We start from the raw sequence: 21006 nt of genomic DNA, 5'->3' as shown, positions 1-21006 counted from the left end.
GGATTGAATGGACTTAAAATGCTTTTGTAGGAAAAGTATTTAGCAGTTCATTAGGTCTTGGAAAGCCAGGAAATATGGGTCTCTCCACTCATCTATATCCAGGGACCTTTCTCTTTCCTCCTAATTCTCACATTGTTTCAAATCCTGATTCCTGTTCTTAAAAAGTATACGCAAACAATGAATCATGGAACACTACATAAAAAAATTAATTAATTAATTTTTTAAAAAGTATACTTAATCGGGGGCACCTGGGTGGCTCAGTCAGTTAAGTGCCTGACTCTTGATTTTGGCTCAGGTCATGATCTGAGGGTCATGGGATTGAGCCCTGAGTTGGGCAACCCACTAGGCATGGAGCCTGCTTAAGATTCTCTCTCTCCCACCAGAGAGGGAGACAAAGAGTAAGAGACCCTTAATCTCAGGAAACAAACTGAGGGTTGCTGGAGTGGAGGCAGGTGGGAGGGATGGCGTGGCTGGGTGGTGGACATTGGGGAGGGTACGTGCTATGGTGAGCGCTGTGAATTGTGTAAGACTGATGAATCACAGACCTGTACCCCTGAAACAAATAATACATTATATGTTAATTTAAGAAAAAAAAGATTCTCTCTCTCCCTTTCCCTCTGCCCCTCCCCCTGCTCTCCCTCTCTCTCTTCCTCTTAAAAAAAAAAAAAGTATATTTAATCATGAAAATTCTCTAAACTTAAATCATGTTTTTGGGGTATGGGATAGGAAATAATTTTGTCATTTTAATAGCTATGTGCAAATAAACATTTTAAGACACCATGAGACAAGATCGTTCCAAAGGAGCAAAAAGGATTCCATCTGTTCCGAAACCCATAACCAGAGCAGTATCTGAACAATATGTAGAAAGATCCCTCTCAGCCTTTAATAATTTAAACCAGTGGTGTCCACTAGAAATATAATCTGAGCCACATACATAATTAAAAATGTTCTAGTAGTCACATTAAAAAATTAAAAACACGTTGGGTGTAAAGATTACTAAAATAAATAAACTTTTAAAAATGTAAAAAAAGGTGAAAATAATTTTAATACTTTAATCCAACAGATGAAATTATTATCATTTTAGTATGTACTCAAGTTAAAAGTTTTTAATGAGACATTTTACTTTTTTACTTTTTCATACACCAAGTCTTTGAAAACCAGTGTGTATTTTGCACTCACAGCACATCTCGATTTCGGCCAGCCCCATTTCAAGTGGTGAAAACAGTCCTGACCCATGGAGTGGTGTTAGCATCTGTTAAATTTGTATCGGCTATATTACTTTGGGGATTTTGTATTTGGAATATTTTATAATTTTTTAAAAAGGGAGAATAACACACTGGATTTAAAACAAACAAACAAAAGCCCAGCAGAGAAAGCGGAGTAAATCTGTCCAAAACAATGATGTCATCAACACTGTAACTGGGGGAGGGCAACTGGATAAACAGTCATAATAGGAGGCAACGCAAATGGTTTATTTGGGTTTGGAATATGTTTTATATTTAGACTAGTATATAAATGCACTTGCTGTTCTGTATACTCTCACGTCTGTGCACCCAGCATTGAGCCACCTGGGATTCTTGGCTCAGGGGTTCCTTGGGGCTGCTCCGGCTGCCTTATGTGAGATCTGCGAACCCAGCGCCACCACCTGGTTGCCATCCCAGGTGGCAGGATGTCCCAAACAAATGCAAAGCAGCCCCACTTCCAGGGTCGCTCTCTCCTTCTCTCCCTTTCTCCCGTCCTTCCTTCTCTTTTATTTATTTATTTCTGTCTGCCTGTTTCCCTGGGGCAAGGGAGTCTCTTTTTTCCCCCTGACACTTCTCTTGGGCTCTACGGACCGAGAATAATCAGAAACGTTCCGTGAATGGGTAATGTCAGCTAAGAACAGGAAAGTATAAATGTCCTAGGAACCATTCATTCGTTCCATTTACAGTTCTCTAGTGAGGGCTTACTGTATGCCAGACACAGTGCCAGAATAATCTATTTGAGACTCATGTAGAGATTATCCTGCAATACAGCTTCCCGAAATGGGCTCACATGCCCCCCCCCTCCCCCGGCTATAGCTTTCTCGGTGGTCATGCCTTTCTTGCCAGTCCCTCATGTGTACCTCCTCTGCCCCGCCCTCACAGGTACTTCATGCTCATTATGTCTTAGAAGTGCTCTTTGAAACAAAGAGAGTCCTGAAGCAAATGCCGAACTTCACTCACGTAAAGACATCTCCCTCCAAAGAGATAACGATCTGTGGTAAGTTTCAGAGCGGAGCTGCCAAATTAATATTTAGGAGCGCCTTGGTTCTACGTCGTTTGCTTAATGTGAAAACTGTGCAAATTGGACTGTAGTAAGGGAAAAGTGTTAATATAGAGTTATCTATCCTGATAATACTGTTCCCCATCTTGTCTTTGTTTTGCATACCAGCTGGCAGGAATTAATTATGTGAGAAATTAAAGAACTCATAGCTTTTTATAAAGGCAGGCAGCATTTTAATACGGAAAACCACCCATGGGTAGAATGAGCCTCCTTTGCCCTCCGTCTAGCTCTCAGTATCTTCGTTCCATGTTACTTTTGCTAGGTGCGCCTCCGTGTGCCATTTATGCTGGGAAACCAAAAGCCCAAGGCAGGGTGGACATTAAACTCTTCTCTGCCCTTGGCTGCTCTTTTGGATTTTTCCAACTGGTCGCTGCAGTTTTTGGAAGAGTGGGAATGTCCCAGAAATCTGTTCCTTGTTCTTCTAAATAACAAGACTTGAGATTTTGTTATCGTATAGGCCAGCCTGGCAGGATATTGCTTCAAGAAACAGTACACATTGAAATTCAACACAGTTGGTGCTCAGCAGGCTTGCAACTGTCTGAGAATGGGGTGCGTGGAAGGAACAGCAATTCCCTTAACTTCTAATTAGGCCTTTAGGTTACAAAACAGTGATTGTTATTTTCCAAATCAATTTTTAGCCTGTGTTTCTTTTCTGCTGGCAGGTAGAAGTGGATTTGACAATCTAGTCAAACCATTTGCATTGCTAGCTCCTGATAGTGGTGGTGGGGACTTGATGCAGCAGCACGTGCCATGGGCCTGGACTTGAGCTGCTGAAGCATCTTCACTGATTCCAGCCGAGTCGGGCTGATGCACCTCTGCCTGACAGATGATGCAGCTCAGCAGTGGGGACCCTTTATTCAAGGCCTCACCAGCTCTTACTTTTCACAAAGATTAAGACTTGGGGGTCATGAAGCTCAGGGAGCCATGCCCACCCATGGAGTCCATGGAGCCAGGGCTAGGTATGCTATCAGAGTGTATATAAAAAGCCAGAGAGTGAGATCTGCTCCCACATGTTTCCAGTATACCTGCAGTTGCCATTGTAGATTTCTCTTTGGGTGAAAGGATCTAGAAGAAGACGTGAATTAGAAGGCAAGGGAGTCCTGGCCTCACATGGTGTAAGAACTGAATGGTTCTTACTGGGACTAGTCTCTCACTTGTTCTTGCGGATGAAATTGAGGCCCAGAGAGGAAAAGGAACGTGCGTTGCCTTCCCTACATTCCTTCCTCCCTCCCTTCCTTTCTTTCCTTCTTCCTTCCTTTCCTTCTTTTTTCTAAAGATTTTATTATTTATTTATTTAAAAGATTGTATTTATTTGAGAGAGAGAATAAGATAGAGAGAGCCTGAGAGGGGGGAGGGTCAGAGGGAGAAGCAGACTCCCCACTGAGCAGGGAGCCTGATGTGGGACTCGATCCCGGGACTCCAGGATCATGACCTGAGCCGAAGGCAGTCGCTTAACCAACTGAGCCACCCAGGCGCCCCAAGACTTTATTTTTTAAATAACCTCTACACCCAACGTGGGGCTCAAACGTACAACGCCAAGATCAAGAGTCACATGCTCCACTGACTGAGCCAGCCAGGCACCGCTCCTTCCCTGCATTTCTATGTAGTGACTCTCCCCCACCCCACTGCCCCCAGGCTCACTCAGCTAGTTACTGGTAGGGTCAGAATCAAAAATGAGGTCCTTGGCGTCCCAGGTTAGGGCTGGCCCCATATCTGCTATCCCAACTTCCATCACGCATCTCTCTGACTGATGTGTCATTTTCCCTCCTGAGACAAAGACTAGGGAATGGATTGATTGGACAGTTCATTCACTTAAAGATCTCCACATCTTGGGCGTTTGTTTGCAGACATTTTTCCATGTAGCACCATGGCTAGAGGGAAAAGCCAAGGCCTGTACTTTCCCTTAGCTTAGGAATTATTATTTTTGGTCTTTGTAGCCCCATTAAACTTAGATAAATTTGGTCATCATTTAAAATTCAAAATTGGGGCTGTATTTTCAAAAACATCTGTTTAAGACAGTACTAGGAGAGGGAGAGAAAGTGTGATGAAATTATTTTAATTTCCAGATGCATTTTTTTGCATGAACATCTCAACATGCTGCATAGTTCTCAACACACATGCAATATAGAAGGTGTTTTAGTCTCTAGTTATGTTATAAAAGATAACCAATTCTGCACTCATGTTTTTGTTTGCAGTGGAAATATCTCTCTGTGGCTGTCTTTCCATGATACATCAAGTTTTATCTATTGCTGTCCAACTAGAAGTTAAAAATACTTATATAGCTCAATTCCTAATAAGCGGAAACCAATTCATTTTTTAGTATGCCGGCTGCAACAATTTTGTCTCCCAAATCTTTGAAAGACAAGCCACTCTGAGGAAAATAAAATAATTTAAAATATATATTTAATTGATAAGTAAGAAGTCCTTCCATTTTTATTTCCTTAGATTTGGAGTAAGATCATAGGAAAGCAATGAGATTTAAGTATACAACAGCATTAATATGCTCTTAATATTATAGTCATTTTAGGGCACCTGGGTGGCTCAGATGGTTAAGTGTCTGCCTTCGGCTCAGGTCATGATCCCAGGGTCCTGGGATCAAGTCCCGCATCGGGCTCCCTTCTAGACGGAGAGCCTGCTTCTCCCTCTGCCTCTCTCTCTGTCTCTCTGTCTCTCTCTCTCTCTCACTCTCATGAATAAATAAGTAAAACATTTAAAAAATAAAAAAATAAAAAATAAATTTAAAAAAATATAGTCATTTTATAAATAAGTGCTGGTGATGTAGGACTTTTATTTTATTATTCTCATTACAATCGGAGGCTACTGTTGCATATATTTGGTTAATTTTGGTTGTGGGATTTCAAGCAAACCGAGGAAAGGTATTTCTATATTAAATTCTATTTGGTAATCAAGTTGGATGCAAAGAATAAAAATTAATGATCAGAGCCTATGAAAGACAGATAGTTTACCTAGAAATATTTGTCCAAATAGGGCTTTTGACTAATATAGTCACTCTTAATTTTTAATTAATGGCTTCCTATATTTATATGGTTTCCCTTGGTTAGCTGAGTTTTATAAAGCCATGCTTTCATTTTTATTTCCTATAACTGTCTCATCAAAAGAATGTCAACTCACAATTTTTAAATTTTAGTTGCTATTGCTGGAGCATATTCTCTAATACATGGCTTTAAATACATAGCTTTTGAAAAAGCTGTGCATTTAGCAATTAAGTATATTTATTGATTGCTTATTATGTACCAGGTACTATGAGAGGCACTGGGGATTTAATGCCAACTGACAGATACTATTGCAGCTCTCCCACAGATTACAGTGTAAACAATACCAAATAATCGCTAAGAGCTTGAGTTTGGAGTGAGATAAAGTTGGGTTTGAATTCTAGCTCTGATACTTGGTAGCTGGGTAATTTTGCATCAGTTAACTACCCTGAGCCTCCTTTGTAACCTCAGAATGATGAAAATAATACCCATCTCACAGAGCTGTTGTAAGGATTGAACAGGATAATTCATGTAAACCCTTAATGCAGTGCTTGGCGTAGAGGAAGCTAAGCACTGTGTAAATGGCAGGAGCGAACAGGTAATTGTAACATCAGATGCTGTCCCCCATAGGAAAGGGGATAAAAAGGGAGCTATGAAAACAAATTGTTGCATTAATACCATCATAGGGTAAAACCCCAATGCCCTGAGAATACTTAGAGTATATTGGCAGCATTTCAGTTTCAAAATTCTGTAACGAAATCGGCATTTTCTTGTTTCCTACTGAATAGTGATTTTTCATTTGCACTCCAGGTGATTTACATGGGAAACTGGATGATCTTTTTTTGATCTTCTATAAGGTAAATAATTATTTTGCTAAATAGTGGCATTTTTGTGGGGGGAGGCAGTCCTAGGGCAGATAACAACATTGGTTTTACTAGGGATATGGACAAATACAGATGTATGTAACAGCTTTATTCTAAGAAGCCGAAATATTTATAGAAGGTTATCTTTCAGCCGTGTAACACATATTTCACCAAAACAATCTTTAAAAAATTTAATCCGGGTCTTTGATGTTACAGTTATCTATATATCCAGTGGGATTTGCACCTGATTATACTTATGGTCTTTATCACATCGTAAATGTCTAGATGGCACAGAATGGGGAGGGGAGCGATCTGTTTTGTTTTTATTTTGTTCAGGAGTGAGCGTGTCACACACCAGTCTTCTCTTCCGAAGCACGCTCATTATGTATGAAGGGAGTGCCCCACTTAGGAAGTTCCAAATTGCTCTCTTCTCTACCCTGATTCACCATCCCTGAGCTCAGCGCTGCGACTCCTCTCCATTGGTTGGGTTTCGGCTGTGGGGGCCCACACAGAGGCCACAGAGCAGCGTGGCTGGCATGGGGTTTCTCTGCATCTCTACAAAGGGATTCATTTCTCTCTCTGAGCCAGCAGTGACAACCTGAATATTTGCTTCTGGGACAACTGATCCTGAGGTGACCTCTGCCTTCATCCCTTTATGTCTCTTGTTGATCCCTGTGTCAGTCCCCACAGCTAGCATGTTGGATAACTGGGCACAGTATAGGTGTCTCCAGTGGTTGAAAGAAAATATATTCTGATTATTATGATGGCCAATCATTTCTACTCTTTGGAGACTGTGAGAGCTTAAGTAAGCCACGTAACCTCCGTGAAATTCAATTTTTTATTTTTTGGCTGTAATATTCTTGAGCTTCCACCCCACAAAAGGCTGTCTTATGGATAAAATAACGAATATCCAAAAGCATTTTTTAAGGTAATAAATTATAACAGAAATGCGAGGTTTTAATTTCATTCATTTCAAGTGGAAGCTTAGAAGGGAATGGAGTGGGCCAAACCAGGAGTGGACGAATGGAGCTGGCACTTAGGACATTCAGTGGAGACTGCAGGAGACCTAAGCAAGGATCCAGAGCCTGGTAGCCGGAGAACCGGAGCAGAGGAAGTTAGGCTGCCCAGGAAGTTAGGTTGGTGCCAGGAAGACCAGCCAAAGTTTTTCTGGTAGGGAGCTGACGGTGCTAGCAAAAGAGCAATTCCTGAGATCAAGCCCAGAATCCAAGCTGGGCGGGGAAGGAAGAGAAGTCAGGATGGGCCAGCCAACTAGGAGAAATGGGAGGACAGCAGGACCGGCATGCTTTCTGAGCAAGGGAGCAGACAGGTCGGGGCGAGGGCCTTGGGAAGCAGGAAGGGTGGGAAGTTATACGGGGGAGAGTCCTAGGAGATGAGCGTGTCCACGGTGGAGTCTAGAAGGTGGGTGGCTGAACACAGTGAAAGAGACTATGGGAGATGAGGGGGTCGAGGATGTGGAAAGCAAGTGTGTTAAGTGAGTTGGCCACAGGACTGTGAGGTGAGGAGCAGGGGAAGGAAGGCTAGTCAGAGGTCATGGGCTGGAAAGGAGGAGGGGCTTCTAGCCAAGGCTGGCAAAATGTTGGTCTTTTATAAAAGAGTGGCTCTGAGGAGCATGTGAGGAGTCCATCAGCCTTCTTGGCGGGGGGGGGGGGGGGGGGGGGAGGAGAGGGGGCCCAGATTTCAAGAGGGAAGTCTTCTGAATGAGTTGAAGGCAGAAGAGAGTTTATTTACCATGAAATGGGGATTCTACCGGCCAAATTGGAAAGCTGTGGGAGTGGTGGGAGAATGACTGGTGAGAGGACACTAAGGAGTTAACACAGTTTGGGGAATGAGATTTGTTTAACTCAGTTCATGGGGCCATAGTAAGTGTTCAGAAGTTCAGTCCCACTACCACTGACAGTGACAATCGGAGTGGGGAACAGCCACAAGAGAAAATCCAGCGATTATGTTTTTAGAGGTTTGGGGAGATACATAAAAGGGAGAATAGTTGAGTAAATGAGATGGGAAAAATGACTTCTGAGGCATTTAGAAATGCAAATTTCTTGAGAGGTAGTTGAAGAGATTAAGATGTGATCAGGGAAAGGACTTGGGGAGTAGACAGATGAGAAAAGAGAATCACAACGTGTTTCTTTAACTCTGTCGGCAGAGCGGTATGGAACATATGAAACTGGAAAGTGCTAACGTAAAGACTGAACAGGAGGAGGTGGGTGGTAAGGAGTACCATAAAAAGAACGAAAGGTGAAAATATAGCATTCACATGAAAGCAAGAGGTATTTTGAGAGTTAACCAACGACAGTGTTCCAGAAGTGGAGGCTGAGAGTCCAGCAGTGGAAGAGTAGGGCACTCTCCTTTGGGAGGAATTTGGGGGGAGGGAGGTGAGAGGGATGTTTGGAAAATATGAATTCAAGTTTTAACAGGCATGAGCGAGAAGCAGCTAAAATGCATCTCAGATGTGGGATAAACCATGCGCCGCAGAATCTTGAAATTGCCTGGTTTGAAAGGGGCAACTGAGGGAGGAGCCACTGAGAACAGCAAGGTTCCACTCTTAGAAGGTGAGAAGGTGCTGTCGTTGATGGCGTCTGAGAGGGGAAAAGGGCCTAGTGGGCCCGTGATGATGGCGAGCCCCTCAGCTTAGGGGCAGCAAGGGCAGAGAGGGTCCGGGGTTGCAGGCCCCGAGAGGAAAGGGCGGTCACGCGGGCATGTCTGAGTAAGCTCCTTCACATGATGATCTCACTCACAAAAGTCAGCATTTTGCCTTTTTCTGTTTCACTTTTTATCTGAAGTTTAAACGAGGAATGATAATAGGAGGCAAGGGTCCAGTGCAGCCTGAAACCAGGCACACACACTGTTCGGGAAACAGTGTTTGTACCTGAATACCAAGGGCAGTGACAGCCCCCTCTCCAGGGGGCGAACCCCCCTGTACTTATCTTCACTTGGCTCTCCTCTGTGGTCCCAAACCCACACAATTAAGGAGAAAGGGTCTCTAAGTTCTTGAAATCGCTGTCACAAATCCAGGGAACTTTCCTCACAGGACGGACCCCAGGCCCTTACTCAAAGACCAGGGAACATTGTATCCGGAAAATCCCATCTGATACATACCTTCTTGCTACAGGGAGGCCGGTCTGCTCCCCACCCCAGCAAATGAGGGAGTGGGAGGGGGAAAGGCAGGAGTGAGAAAGGAGGACAAGGGTGACAAGCAAAGCTCCTAGTGACAGAGGAGACCCAGACCTCTAAGTGTGAGAGAGGAAATGTGTACAAGGAGGAGAGTTCTGTATTTCTCAGAAGTACCTGAGAGGGTGCTTAGATCGACAAGCCTGCAGGGTCAAGAAAGGGTTAAGGGCTGTGTGGTGCATACTCGGTTAAGAAGTAGAGAGGACAAATGGCGCATTTTCAAAACCCTGAGTTAAAATGGTTAAAGTAATTTAAAAACGCATTTTAGCTTTTAAAGGAGTAAGCTTCAGTGATCTGGAAAATTCATCTTAGCAGTACTTACAGTATGAGTGAGTATCATTATTGGGTCTTAGGTATAGGAGGACAAAAGAACACGAGGGGAGGGAAAGGAAGATGAGTTGAGAGAAGCATAATGGGCCAGGGAAGTAGATGAGGGGGAAAGAACGCACATCTTACGAACAAGGCAGGGAAAGGGGGGGTGCTGGACTTCTCTCTGTGGCCTCACATGGGGTTGACAGCAGGTGGCAGCTCTGACCTAAGCCATCTCTCAATTACTTCAGGAAATGGTAGGGTTTCTGTGATGGTGGATGATGCTCACTGCAAAACTCAGTGCATCAACAGTGTGGTTTTGATTCCCGATTTTGTGGAATGCCCCGTGTGTGGCCCTTTCCTCTGGTTCATCCTCAGCAGCACGCGGGACTGAGGCGCCTCAGGGTAAGCCTCGCACTCTCTACCTCCTACTTAGAAGCAGCTAGTGGCCTTGCTTTCACTTATCCTTATTTTATTATGATTTGTTTAGTAAAATTATCATCTGATGTTTGTTTTATTTTTTCTCATTTAATTTTTCACCATGCATTTTATTCACATTCTGATTGAGCTTGAATTGTAGGGAACGGTTTGGCAAACTAGTGTTGGAGATCTTTGGAGCTGTGAATCACTAAAGTTTATATTATGCTTTGACTGATTCCTCTCAGTCAACCCAAAAGAGAAACCAGGAAACCCCCAGGCTTTGGATTAAGGCAAAATTGATATTCATCTTTCAGTGGGTACTTTGCTAGGCCATTTCTTCCTTGTCAGGAATGGGGCTGGCCCAAGGCCAACCAAAGGCATAGCCTGAGAGGGAGAGTTACAGTGGAGGGACCCTGAGATGCCTTGCCATACTACTGTTTTCATCCAAACGGTTGGTTTGGTTCAAGACTCAAATCCTTATAACCAATCATATACAAAAGTGAGTCTATCCACAGATTTATTCATTTAATACACTTTTATCTGGTCCTTCCAGTGTTCAAGGCACTATATGAAAACTGTGAAGATACAAAGATGAATATGAACTTTCTTCATTTCACATGTATTTATTAAACCCGTTATGAATGAGGTGCTCTGCTAAGGGTTGGCAAGACAGTGTGACTAAGATGCAGTTTTCAGGCCCAGAGACATCACAGTTTAGTGGGGAAGGTCAACTAGTAAAAAGACAAGACAGGTCAGGGTGGGACATATTAACGCTAAGGAGAAGCACAAGTCTCCAAGGTAGCATGTTGGAGGGGCACCTCACCTCATGGGAGACTTCCTGGAGGAGGTGACATTTAAGACAACCTGTTCAAAGAATTGTAGTCATTTAGTAAGTGCCAAAATCATGAAGGAAAGTTTTGGAGGATCGGAAAAGATTTTATTCTCGCACACTCTTTGCGGTGCCCTGTAATAAATAATGGGATTCATACCAGTGATTGCTTTTGATTATTTATGTTGAGATTTTGGTTCCTTTCATATTTGGTTGTCCTTACAAATTGTATCATTTAGCACCTTAAGACTAAGCTAGACATTTTCAGCTACAATCCTATTTGGGTTTGAAAAGAATGCTTTCCTCATTGTTAACCATGACAGACCTTTGCTAAAAGGGCATCTCAGCATTATATGGCTTCAAATACCATCAAGTGAAGCAATTTACATGGTATTAGTTAAGTTATATTTTTAGATTTTATTTTCTGAAAAGGTTAATTTTAATCAGCCACTTTTGCTTAATTAGAATGACCATTGTGAAATACTTCATTCAGAGCCTCAATTAGCCTTGCTAAAATTACAAGACATTTTTTTCCCTCATTGAATGGAAAGCTTGAAAGTTTAGATCACGTATTGGCAAACTGGTTTGTTAAACTGTTGCTCTGAGTGGAGACCTCCTGAAGCTCAAAAAGAGGTGCACACGGACAGAGAGAAGCTAATTACCTCTTGACCCTGTGGGCAGCACGCTGATGCTGTCCGTTGGAAGCCATGCCACCTTGTTTTCGTTTTCTTTCTCTCTTCCCTACCATCCCCCACCCTCCATCCCCATGATTTTCCACTTGAGACGGTCATTAAATATTTTCTTTTTTCTCTTTCGCTGACATGCTGCACGCTGCCACAGTAGTCAATTCTTTTTCTTTGGAGATTAAGACGGTATGTTGCAATCAGAAGAAGAGATCTCTAAAACAGGGTTTGAAAAAGAAATAAAAATTAAAATCATGTGGAGCTGCGGTCCAGAGGGTATTGTTTGATGTGCCTTGGGAAAAAGTGCAAAAAAATGGCATAACATCTAGATGATTATCATAAAATACTTCAGTAGAAAATAGGTGAGAATATAGGGAAACATCTTGTTTTTTCTCTATTCAAGTGAATTAGTTGTGGTCTGCTATTTTTTCCCCTTCAGGTCATCTGAATGCTGTTCAGAGTTGTAGTTACCCTGGGGTTTCTATATTTGTCAACATCATTTCCATGTCACCGATGGTTTGTTGTATATCAGCTGCAGAACAAGCCAGAGAGTTTGGTTTACTGGAACTGAGTGAAGGATGGGTTATAGCAAAAGTTTTTGCTTTTTTGAAGGAAACCCAGTCAAATCTCAGTAGCCGGAAGCCTAAGTATCCTAGAGACTTTATGTACAAGGACACTTAGCTCCTCATCTTCTTTTTTTTTTTTTTTAAAGATTTTATTTATTTATTTGACATAGAGTGAGAGAGAGAGAGAGAGCATAAGCAGGGGGAGTGGCAGGCAGAGGGAGAAGCAGGCTCTCTGCTGAGCAAGGAGCCCGATGAGGGACTCGATCCCAGGACTCCGGGATCATGACCTGAGCCGAAGGCAGCCGCTTAACCGACTGAGCCACCCAGGTGCCCGCTCCTCATCTTCTTATCTATTTTCTACTTTCCTTATTATTCTAAGACAAAAATGTATTTGAACTCCTACTGTATAAAGTAATATGACTAATCCTGAGCCAACGGGACAGATCTGATAAGTTCAAATAAGTCTTGCCTTCTTTGAAGTGGCTGTTCTGAGAGACTTAATGTGTACAAGAGTTCAGTAGACATTTAAGACTCCTTTTAGAATCACTTCCAGAGACTGTGATATATTCTATCGAATGAGCTTCATTATCACAAATCTTAGTCTTTTGACAACATGTGTAAGTTTTTGAAAAGGTTAGAACTCACTGGATGTTAAGGGTGGCATATAAGGTGGATGGCCTAGGTGACCATTACTATTGTGGGCTTAAAATTAGGTTTGACTAAAGGAATTCATTATTCTTTGCCCGTGGTAGAGGTGAAATACCTACAAAGTCTGGTTTAACTGGAGATGAGAAGTTCTAATAGAAGAAATTTTGTCATCACAGTGGAAAACATGTTTACTATCCAAAGATAATAAATATAATTTTAAACCACTGAATGCTTTTCTCGTATTTTGATATTAAGGTTATGCTGGTTTCATGAAATGAATTGAAAAGATTTTCATCTTTTTCTATGGTTTGGAATAATTAAAGGCCCTGGTTCTCAAACTTGACATTGTAAATACCTAAGGAATTGGAAAAAAAAAAAATTACTGATATGTGAGCCCTACTCTCAGAGACTCTGATGGACACCTAGGGACTTTTAAAAGCCCCCCACATGATTCCGATGTATAACCAAGGATAGGAATCATTGGTTTAAATAACATTAAAACTGGGGCACCTGGGTGGCTCAGTCATTAAGCAACTGCCTTCAGCTCAGGTCATGATCCCAGGGTCCTGGGATCGAGCCCTGCATTGGGCTCCCTGCTTGGCAGGGGGCCTGCTTCTCCCTCTCCCACTCCCCCTGCTGTATTCCCTCTCTCACTGTCTCTCTCTCTCTCTGTCAAATAAAAATAAATTCTTAAAAAAAAAAAACATTAAAACTATTTGCTCTTGAAAATTGAGATAGAGCTCTGCTACAAAGCCACAGGGAGATGTACTGTTCAAGTTTTCTACTTCTTTTGAATCAGTTCTCAGTTCTCATAGTTTCTTATTTGCAGGGAAATCCTCCATTTCTCTAGACTGTAAAAGTACATTGCCATAGATGTCGATGTTATATTGTTTACATATATGTAACTCTTTTATCTAGTTCTCTACATCTTTTTTCCTACTCTTTAATCTTACATATTTTTTAAAAGATTTTATTTCTAAGTGATCTCTACACCCAACATGGGGCTCAAACTCACAACCCCGAGATCAAGAGTCACATGCTCTACTGATAAGCCAGTCAGGCAACCCTAATCTTAATTTTTTTTTAAAGATTTTATTTATTTATTTGAGAGAGAGGGAGAGAGAGAGAGAGAATGAGCAGGGGGGAGAGGGACAAGCAGACTCCACGCTGAGCAGGGAGCCCAACTCAGGGCTTGATCCTAAGCCCCCAGGATCATGACCTGAGCCAAAGGCAGATGCCCAACTGACTGAGCCACCCAGGTGCCCCGTTACATATTTTTAAATTCTCTCTCTTTTTTACTTATCCTTAATCAGGCTCATGATGAGTTTATCAATTTTATTGGTTCTTTCAAAGAATCATCTTTTAGATTTATGTATTTTTTCTTTTTTATTTGCTTTCTATTTCACTAATTCCAGCTTTTAGCTTTATTTGATTGACTTTATTGTTCTGTTTCTAATTTCTTGAGATGAATAGTCTTTCATGTGCATCTTCTTTAAGCTTTAATAATGAAAGCATTTAAAGCTACACATCTTTTCTTTTCTTTTTTTTTTTAAAGATTTTATTTATTTGAGAGAGCAAGAATGAGAGAGAGAGAGAGCACATGAGAGGGGGGAGGGTCAGAGGGAGAAGCAGACTCCCTGCTGAGCAGGGAGCCCGATGCAGGACTCGATCCCTGGACTCCAGGATCATTACCTGAGCCGAAGGCAGTCGCTTAACCAACTGAGCCACCCGGGAGCCCCAAAGCTACACATCTTTTCTTTTTTTTTTAAGATTTATTTTATTTACTTGAGAGAGAGAGAGCACGTGTGAGAGAGAGCAAGTGGGGGGAGGAGCAGAGGGAGAGAATCTCTAGTTGAGCAGACTCCCCTGGTCAGCAGGATCCCAACGAGAGGCTCAGTCTCATGACTCATGAGATTACAACCTGAGCTGAAACCAAGAGTTGGGCACTTGACCGACTGAGTCACCAAGGTGCCCCCCCTACACATCTTTTCTATTTTTAGTCTTAATTGACCCTTCTATCGAACTTGTAATTTTCTTTTAATTTTCTCTGATCTAATGCTTGTTAAGATGACAATTTTAAATTTCCAAGGATCTTAATTAAAGGAGCTAGAATTCTTTAAATCATATTTTTATTATTTATTTCAAACACTATAGGATTATGATATGAGAATATATCCTATGAAATGTTTATTATTTTGAATTTATTCAGGATTTCTTTGAAATCAAGTACATGATTGGTTCTTATAAAATCTCTTTGGACATATGAAAAATTAATTATACTCTCTATAGGATGTAAAGTTCCTCCTGTATCTACCTATTAAATTAAGTTCATTGATTAAATATTCAATTTTCCACATATTTAGTTTCTAATATATCTGTCTAAATGTGTATATTATATATTGCTGCGTAACAAGTTACCCCAGTACTTAGTGGCTTAAAACTATAAACATTTAGTATCTTCCAGTTTCTGTGGGTCAGAAATTTGAGTGCAGCTTAGCTGAATGATTCTGGCTTATGGTCTCTCATGAGGTGGCAGTCAAACTATTGACCAGGGCTGCATTCATCTGAAAGGTTGACTGGGGCTCAAGGACCCATTTCCACGATTGCTCACTCACAGGGCTGCAGGCACAGCATTTTGGTTCCTCACTGGTTATTGGCAGAACAGCTACATGGGCCTCTCCATAGGGTACCTGAGTGTTCTCATGACATAGCAGCTGGCTTTCCCCAGAGTGAGTGATGCAAAAGAGAGAGAAGGCAGGAAACTGTAGTGTCTTTTATGACTTAGTCTCCGAAGTTGCACACTGTCGCTCCTGCTTTTTTTTTTTTTCCAATTTACTAGAAGCAAATCACTAAATCCAACCCACATTCAAGAAGAGGCAAATTAGGCTTCACCTTTTAAAAGGAGTGTCAAGAATTTGTAGACATTATTTGTAGACATTATTTTAAACCAATAATTCAATCTGAATTTTGTATTTGTGTTTGTATTTTTAAACAGTTTCTTCTTGCATTTATTGTAGTTAAATATATGAAGCAAAAACTCATTCGTTTGTTTATTGAATACAAGTTCATGAATTGTATCTTCTTCATAAGTGTATTATGTAATGTTGCTTTGTGATCATGTTTAGCACTTTTAACCTTAAATTCTTAAAATTAAAGTCTTAAGTTCTTAAGTCTCATATTAATATTTACATTCTTGTTTTCTCTTTGTTGTACTTACCTTGTTTTCAACCTCTCTTTACCTATATTTTTTAATGTGTATTTCTCACAAACTATATATTCCTGAGTTTTGTATTTTAATATAGTCTAGTAATCTTGGTATTTTAATGGGAGAATTTAACCCATTCACATTTAGTATAACAACAGATATTTTTGGAAGTTTTTCTTCTATTTTACTTTGTTTACTTCTTATTTCACTATGTTTCATCTTCTCCCTTTTCTTTGTGCTGTTTTGGTGAAGTTTTCTTTGGTGTTTTTACTGTGCTTTTCTTTTCCATAGTGGTTATCTTCCCATTCCTGACATCTCTGATAAATAATGTGTGTGTATATTTCTCAGATATCTATAACTTTATTCTTCCACCATTATCTTCTCTCTCCTCCAGTAAGATAAATGTATTTATTTTCACACTTTCCATGTATGTCCCCTATTGGGATGAGATTTGTGGAGACTTTGCTGTTCTCCCCTAACCTCCCCTGCAAATTCAAGTTACTGCTCATGCCATGTTTTTAGTTTTTGACCATTATTAGGTTTTTCTTCATAGAATGTCTCTTCTATTTCTAGAATCCTTGCTTAGTATACTTAAATCCAAGTTCCACATTATCACTATTGATTTATATTTATATTTAATTATATACCGGAGGGCTCATTGTTCATTGTTCACATCTATATTCTATATAATATATTTGTTCCTCTTGGATCTTTCCCTGGCTGTTACTTCATTAGAATATTTTCTTGAATGTTTTCCTCTATGGGGCATGTGGGTGCTGTATTCTCTGAATGCAAGCTCCTTGAATGCAGGGACTTTGTATTATTTACTTCTGTGTTTCTAGCACCTAAAAATGTGTCTAGCACATAACAAGCAATCAATACATGTTCATTGCTTTTGTGGTATTAGATCACTGCATACTCACATATGTCTTTCTTCTACCCTGATGATCATCTCTGTTGTTGCTGATATTTGATCCTTTACACATCTGCAAATATTATCTATCACCCTAAGAAGTTAATGATGTTTTGGCCAATATAGAATTCTTGCTTCACAGTCCTTTTCTGTCTTTAATTTGTAGATTTGTTACACCATCTTCTACTTCCCACTACTGCATATGAGAAGTCTAATGCCAGGATGATTCTTTTCCCTTTGTAACTTACTCTTTCTGTCTAGCAGCTTCTGAGACATTTACCAGGTAATAGGGATATTTTTTCCCCTATCAATTGTGCATAGGATTCAGGAGCTCTTTCAGACTTCAGGCTGAAGTCCCTTTTTAACCATAGAAATCTCCCTCTCTTCGTTATGTAATTATTACCTCTTCTCCATCTGTTCCTTTTTCCTGATTCTAGAATGATTATTGCCATATTAGTTCTCTTGGCTTTGAACTCTAATTTCTTACTCATTCCTTATGATTTCCATCATTTTGCTTTTTAATCTGTGTGAGAGATTTTTCATCTGTTTGCTTTTTCAGGTCAATAATGTATTTTCCAATCACTGTTTCTTTTAATTAGCTCTAATCTATTGATATTTTAAATTTGGAAAGCACACCTTGAATGGCAAGAATTATTAACTTCTTGTTCTTTATTTATTGTCCTCTCATTTTTTAAAATAACGTTTTCCTCTGTCCTCCAACAATTCTAGCTCATTAGGTGATAGAACTTTAGCAGATCTGATTGGTCTGTCCCTCTCTGGTTACTGGATCCCCCTTAAGTGCTAGGTTATTTTCATTTTCTATTCTCTGCTTAAGCTAGATTAAGCCTGTCTATAGTTGAAGGCACAACAGTTGCTACTCCTGCATCAAGAGTGTGAGAGGAAGTGTCTATGTTCCTAGCTATCCCTAAATGCAAGTGTTAGTTTTCTTTTAGCTTCAGAAATAGAGATGAAGTTCCCTACACTTTTTCTAGTAAGATCCAGCTCCCTCTCCCCCAAACCAGGACCATACTAATGCTCTGAGTCAGGGTCTCCCCTTAATCAAGGGATGCGCAGGTCCCCTCAGGCCTAGTTCTTCCATGTTCTCACCCTAGGGCTCTCTACTGCTGCTCCTCTAGCCCCCTAGAATCCCAAGAGAGCCAATAGCCTCTAACACCCCTCAGATTCCTCTGGTTTACTCATCCCAGCCAGCTGAAGGCTGAGGCAAGGAAGAGTATCAGAGATGCAGAATTCTTCCTTTTATTCTTTAAGTTCTGATAAGCAATAGCCTATGTTTTTGCAACTGGCTCACACTATTTAAGCCCAATGTGATAAACGTATGTGAATTAATATATAAGAAAATGTAAAATAATGGGATCTTAAAATTAGAAATAACATGGAGGTCATAATAAAATGAATCTTCTCATTTGTATGGTTTTCATGCAATTTTATACACACAGTCTCATTCAAGTTCCAGAGTAGCCCTGCATGGTAAGTATGGAAGTTATCATCCCCATTTTACAGATGAGGGAACTATAGCTCATAAAGTTTAAATAATTTACCCAAGGACACATGGGTAATAGTAGAGCTGGACTAGCAAATAAGTCTTCTTATTTCTGGCCCAGGACACTATACTACTGCTTGCTTGCTTGCTTGTTTGTTTGTTTCCAATTGTCTTCAGAACATGTTACATTACATGATGATTTGTGGAATCCCTGAGTTATATATTGTGACCTGTATTATATATTTTTTCAACCATTTCTACTATATTGGTATGAATAATTTTAAATGTATATAAATACTGGGACAGTGACTATAAGGTCATAAGATTTTCTTTTGTAGTTTGAAACCTAAAAAAAGAAGAATTTGAAAATAGTTTGAAAAAGATTAATATAACTAGAATATGTAGATTATTTCCTGAAGGTGACTTTTTTGAAGGGGGACATACATTTGGACAAATGAGTACTTAAATTTTTCTCTTTGTGATGTATTTTTTAAACATTCACATTTATCTTACTATGCAATAGAATGCACTTGACCATTTCCCTACCAGGCATGATATGCTTGGTGGGTCTGGCATGTTTGTTTTGTCTTATAGTTTAGTAGTACAGAAGTAAATGAATCAATATCTGTTATAAAGACCAGACCTTTGTCCTGATCCCAGTTTTTTTCCTACTGACACTGTGTTTAAAAGTATTATCTCATACTCAGGAGTGATAATCAAAATATTTAACAACTAATATGGCCTGGTCAGTGAGCAGTCACAATATCTGCCAGCTATCCATACCTGGTGTAATTGTATCAGAGTGTACTGGTGATAAATCAGCCCTGCTCACAGTTGCATGGTACCTTACACTTTGCTGGGTATTTTCATATCCATTCTCTTGTTTGATCTGGGGAGGGGAGTGGATATAGTAGCGCTCCCCTTTTGTAAATTGAGGGATTCACAGCCCAAAGAAGTTAAACATAGGGCCTCTTAGAATGAAAGACTTTTGGCTCTTGGTTCAGTGTTCTTCCTTGGATGGAAGTTTCCCTCTTTTCAAGGGAGAAAGAAGAGATAAATTTAGTCATTTAAAAAAATTTTTTTTAAAGATTTTATTTATTTATTTTTGAGAGAGAAATTGAGAGCATGCGTGAGAGCATTGGGGGGGGCAGAGGGAGAAGCAGACTCCCCACTGACTGAGCAGTGCAGGCGCCCAAGGTTAGCCATTTTTGATAGGACAAAAATCAGCTCCTTTTAAGAGAAAACTCAGAGTGGGTAGTGGGTACAATGGGCAGTCACCATCCCCCTGGAATCTTCCTATCCAAAGCTAATGCTTCACTTCCAAGGTCCCTTGCAGGTGATGCCTGCCCTGGAAGAGCGAAACTACCTCAAGTTAGTGAGCAGATTTTTCCCAGTGGAGGAACCGACTCAGCCTCTTTTCTCCATATTCACAGGGACATTTAAGTACAAAGCCTTACTTTAAAAGTACATTCTTTTAACTGCTTGTTTTTCCCCCCCTCTCCTCCTTCCACAGAATGGTCTCCCCTCAAGGAACAACTCATATATTTTTAATGGTGATTTTGTAGACCGAGGAAAACATTCCATAGAGATCCTAATGATCCTGTTTGTGAGTTTTCTTGTCTACCCCAATGACCTGCACTTGAACAGAGGGAACCATGAAGATTTTATGATGAATCTGAGGTAACCTAGGCCTTTAGATTTCCCCTTTTTTTCCCATACTGAAAAATACTGCCTCGTTTAGTTCCTAGCAGAGAGTTAGAGGTGAGTGTAGAGAGGTAGGGATGAGGGGAATCTCAAGGGAGACCTCGATTCTTACCTCTATTTACCACCTCTGTCTTCTCATGAGTGAGTATACGTTGCTCCCAAGTCTTCTTCCTATTTTTTCTTCCAGTTCTGTCCTTGCTTCTCCCTTCTATTATGTTCTTTCTTTTCCTCCCATGCCTCCCATCACAGGCCAAATTGTTTCCTGGCTGGATGTGTTAGGCAAGCTTTGGAGGTATGGTAGGTTCTATGAGCAGGCTTAGATGAGATCATTCTGTTGCTACTCTTTTGGCTTGCCTCAGATGTTGTCTCAGAAACTAGTGCTGTGTTTTTCACTGATGTGTATATTTTTTTACGACATGGTGATTGCTTCTGGCATAATTGTTCATAAACATATTTGAGAACAGCTGTAATGTAGCATTTCAACTATCTGACTCACTGGAGATTTGAGGAATAAAGATTGGTTAAATGGCTTACCCAGTTTTCCTGAAAGACACAGTCGGGGATAAATGTTCCCCTTTCCCTTCTTTCTTCTCCCTTCGCCCCTCCTTTACCAATTTGCTCTAGGGCAGCAGAAGGCAGGACGTGTCTCGTGCTTTGGGTTCTAGGTTTTTGGGTGCCTTGATCAAAGCTCAGCAACTGATTAGTTTTGTGTTTGGGGCAGTTTCACCCCCTGGCTTGAGTACAGACTTTCAGTTCTAATTTTTTAGGAATGGAAGCAGATGCTAAGACTACGATGGAAAAAAATCCCAGACTGTTATCTGAGGTCCCTTATATGTAATGTAGCTCAGTACTTTTATTTGGGCATGCCACTTATCCTTT

The 21006-nt window shown here is 40.6% G+C and overlaps 1 protein-coding gene across 4 annotated transcripts in view; it reads left to right on the top strand.

Moving 5' to 3' along the window:
* PPEF1 (protein phosphatase with EF-hand domain 1) overlaps positions 1-21006 on the top strand; it is a 112880-nt gene that overhangs the window by 52404 nt on the left and 39470 nt on the right. For 3 of the 4 annotated variants that reach the window (XM_073902024.1, XM_073902023.1, XM_025857824.2), the window contains 3 exons: positions 2127-2241; positions 6108-6154; positions 19937-20103. In XM_073902024.1, the coding sequence (XP_073758125.1) occupies positions 2127-2241; positions 6108-6154; positions 19937-20103 (329 nt within the window). Of the gene's footprint in view, positions 1-2126; positions 2242-6107; positions 6155-9909; positions 10064-19936; positions 20104-21006 lie in introns of those variants that run through there. The other variant, XM_073902025.1, reaches the window with a different exon arrangement.

Source organism: Callorhinus ursinus, unplaced genomic scaffold, assembly GCF_003265705.2.
Source record: "Callorhinus ursinus isolate GAN/ISIS: 27379988/994484 unplaced genomic scaffold, GSC_fseal_2.0 scaffold16, whole genome shotgun sequence".
NCBI classification, from domain to species: Eukaryota; Metazoa; Chordata; class Mammalia; order Carnivora; family Otariidae; genus Callorhinus; species Callorhinus ursinus.
This window is presented reverse-complemented; position numbering and strand designations above follow the sequence as displayed.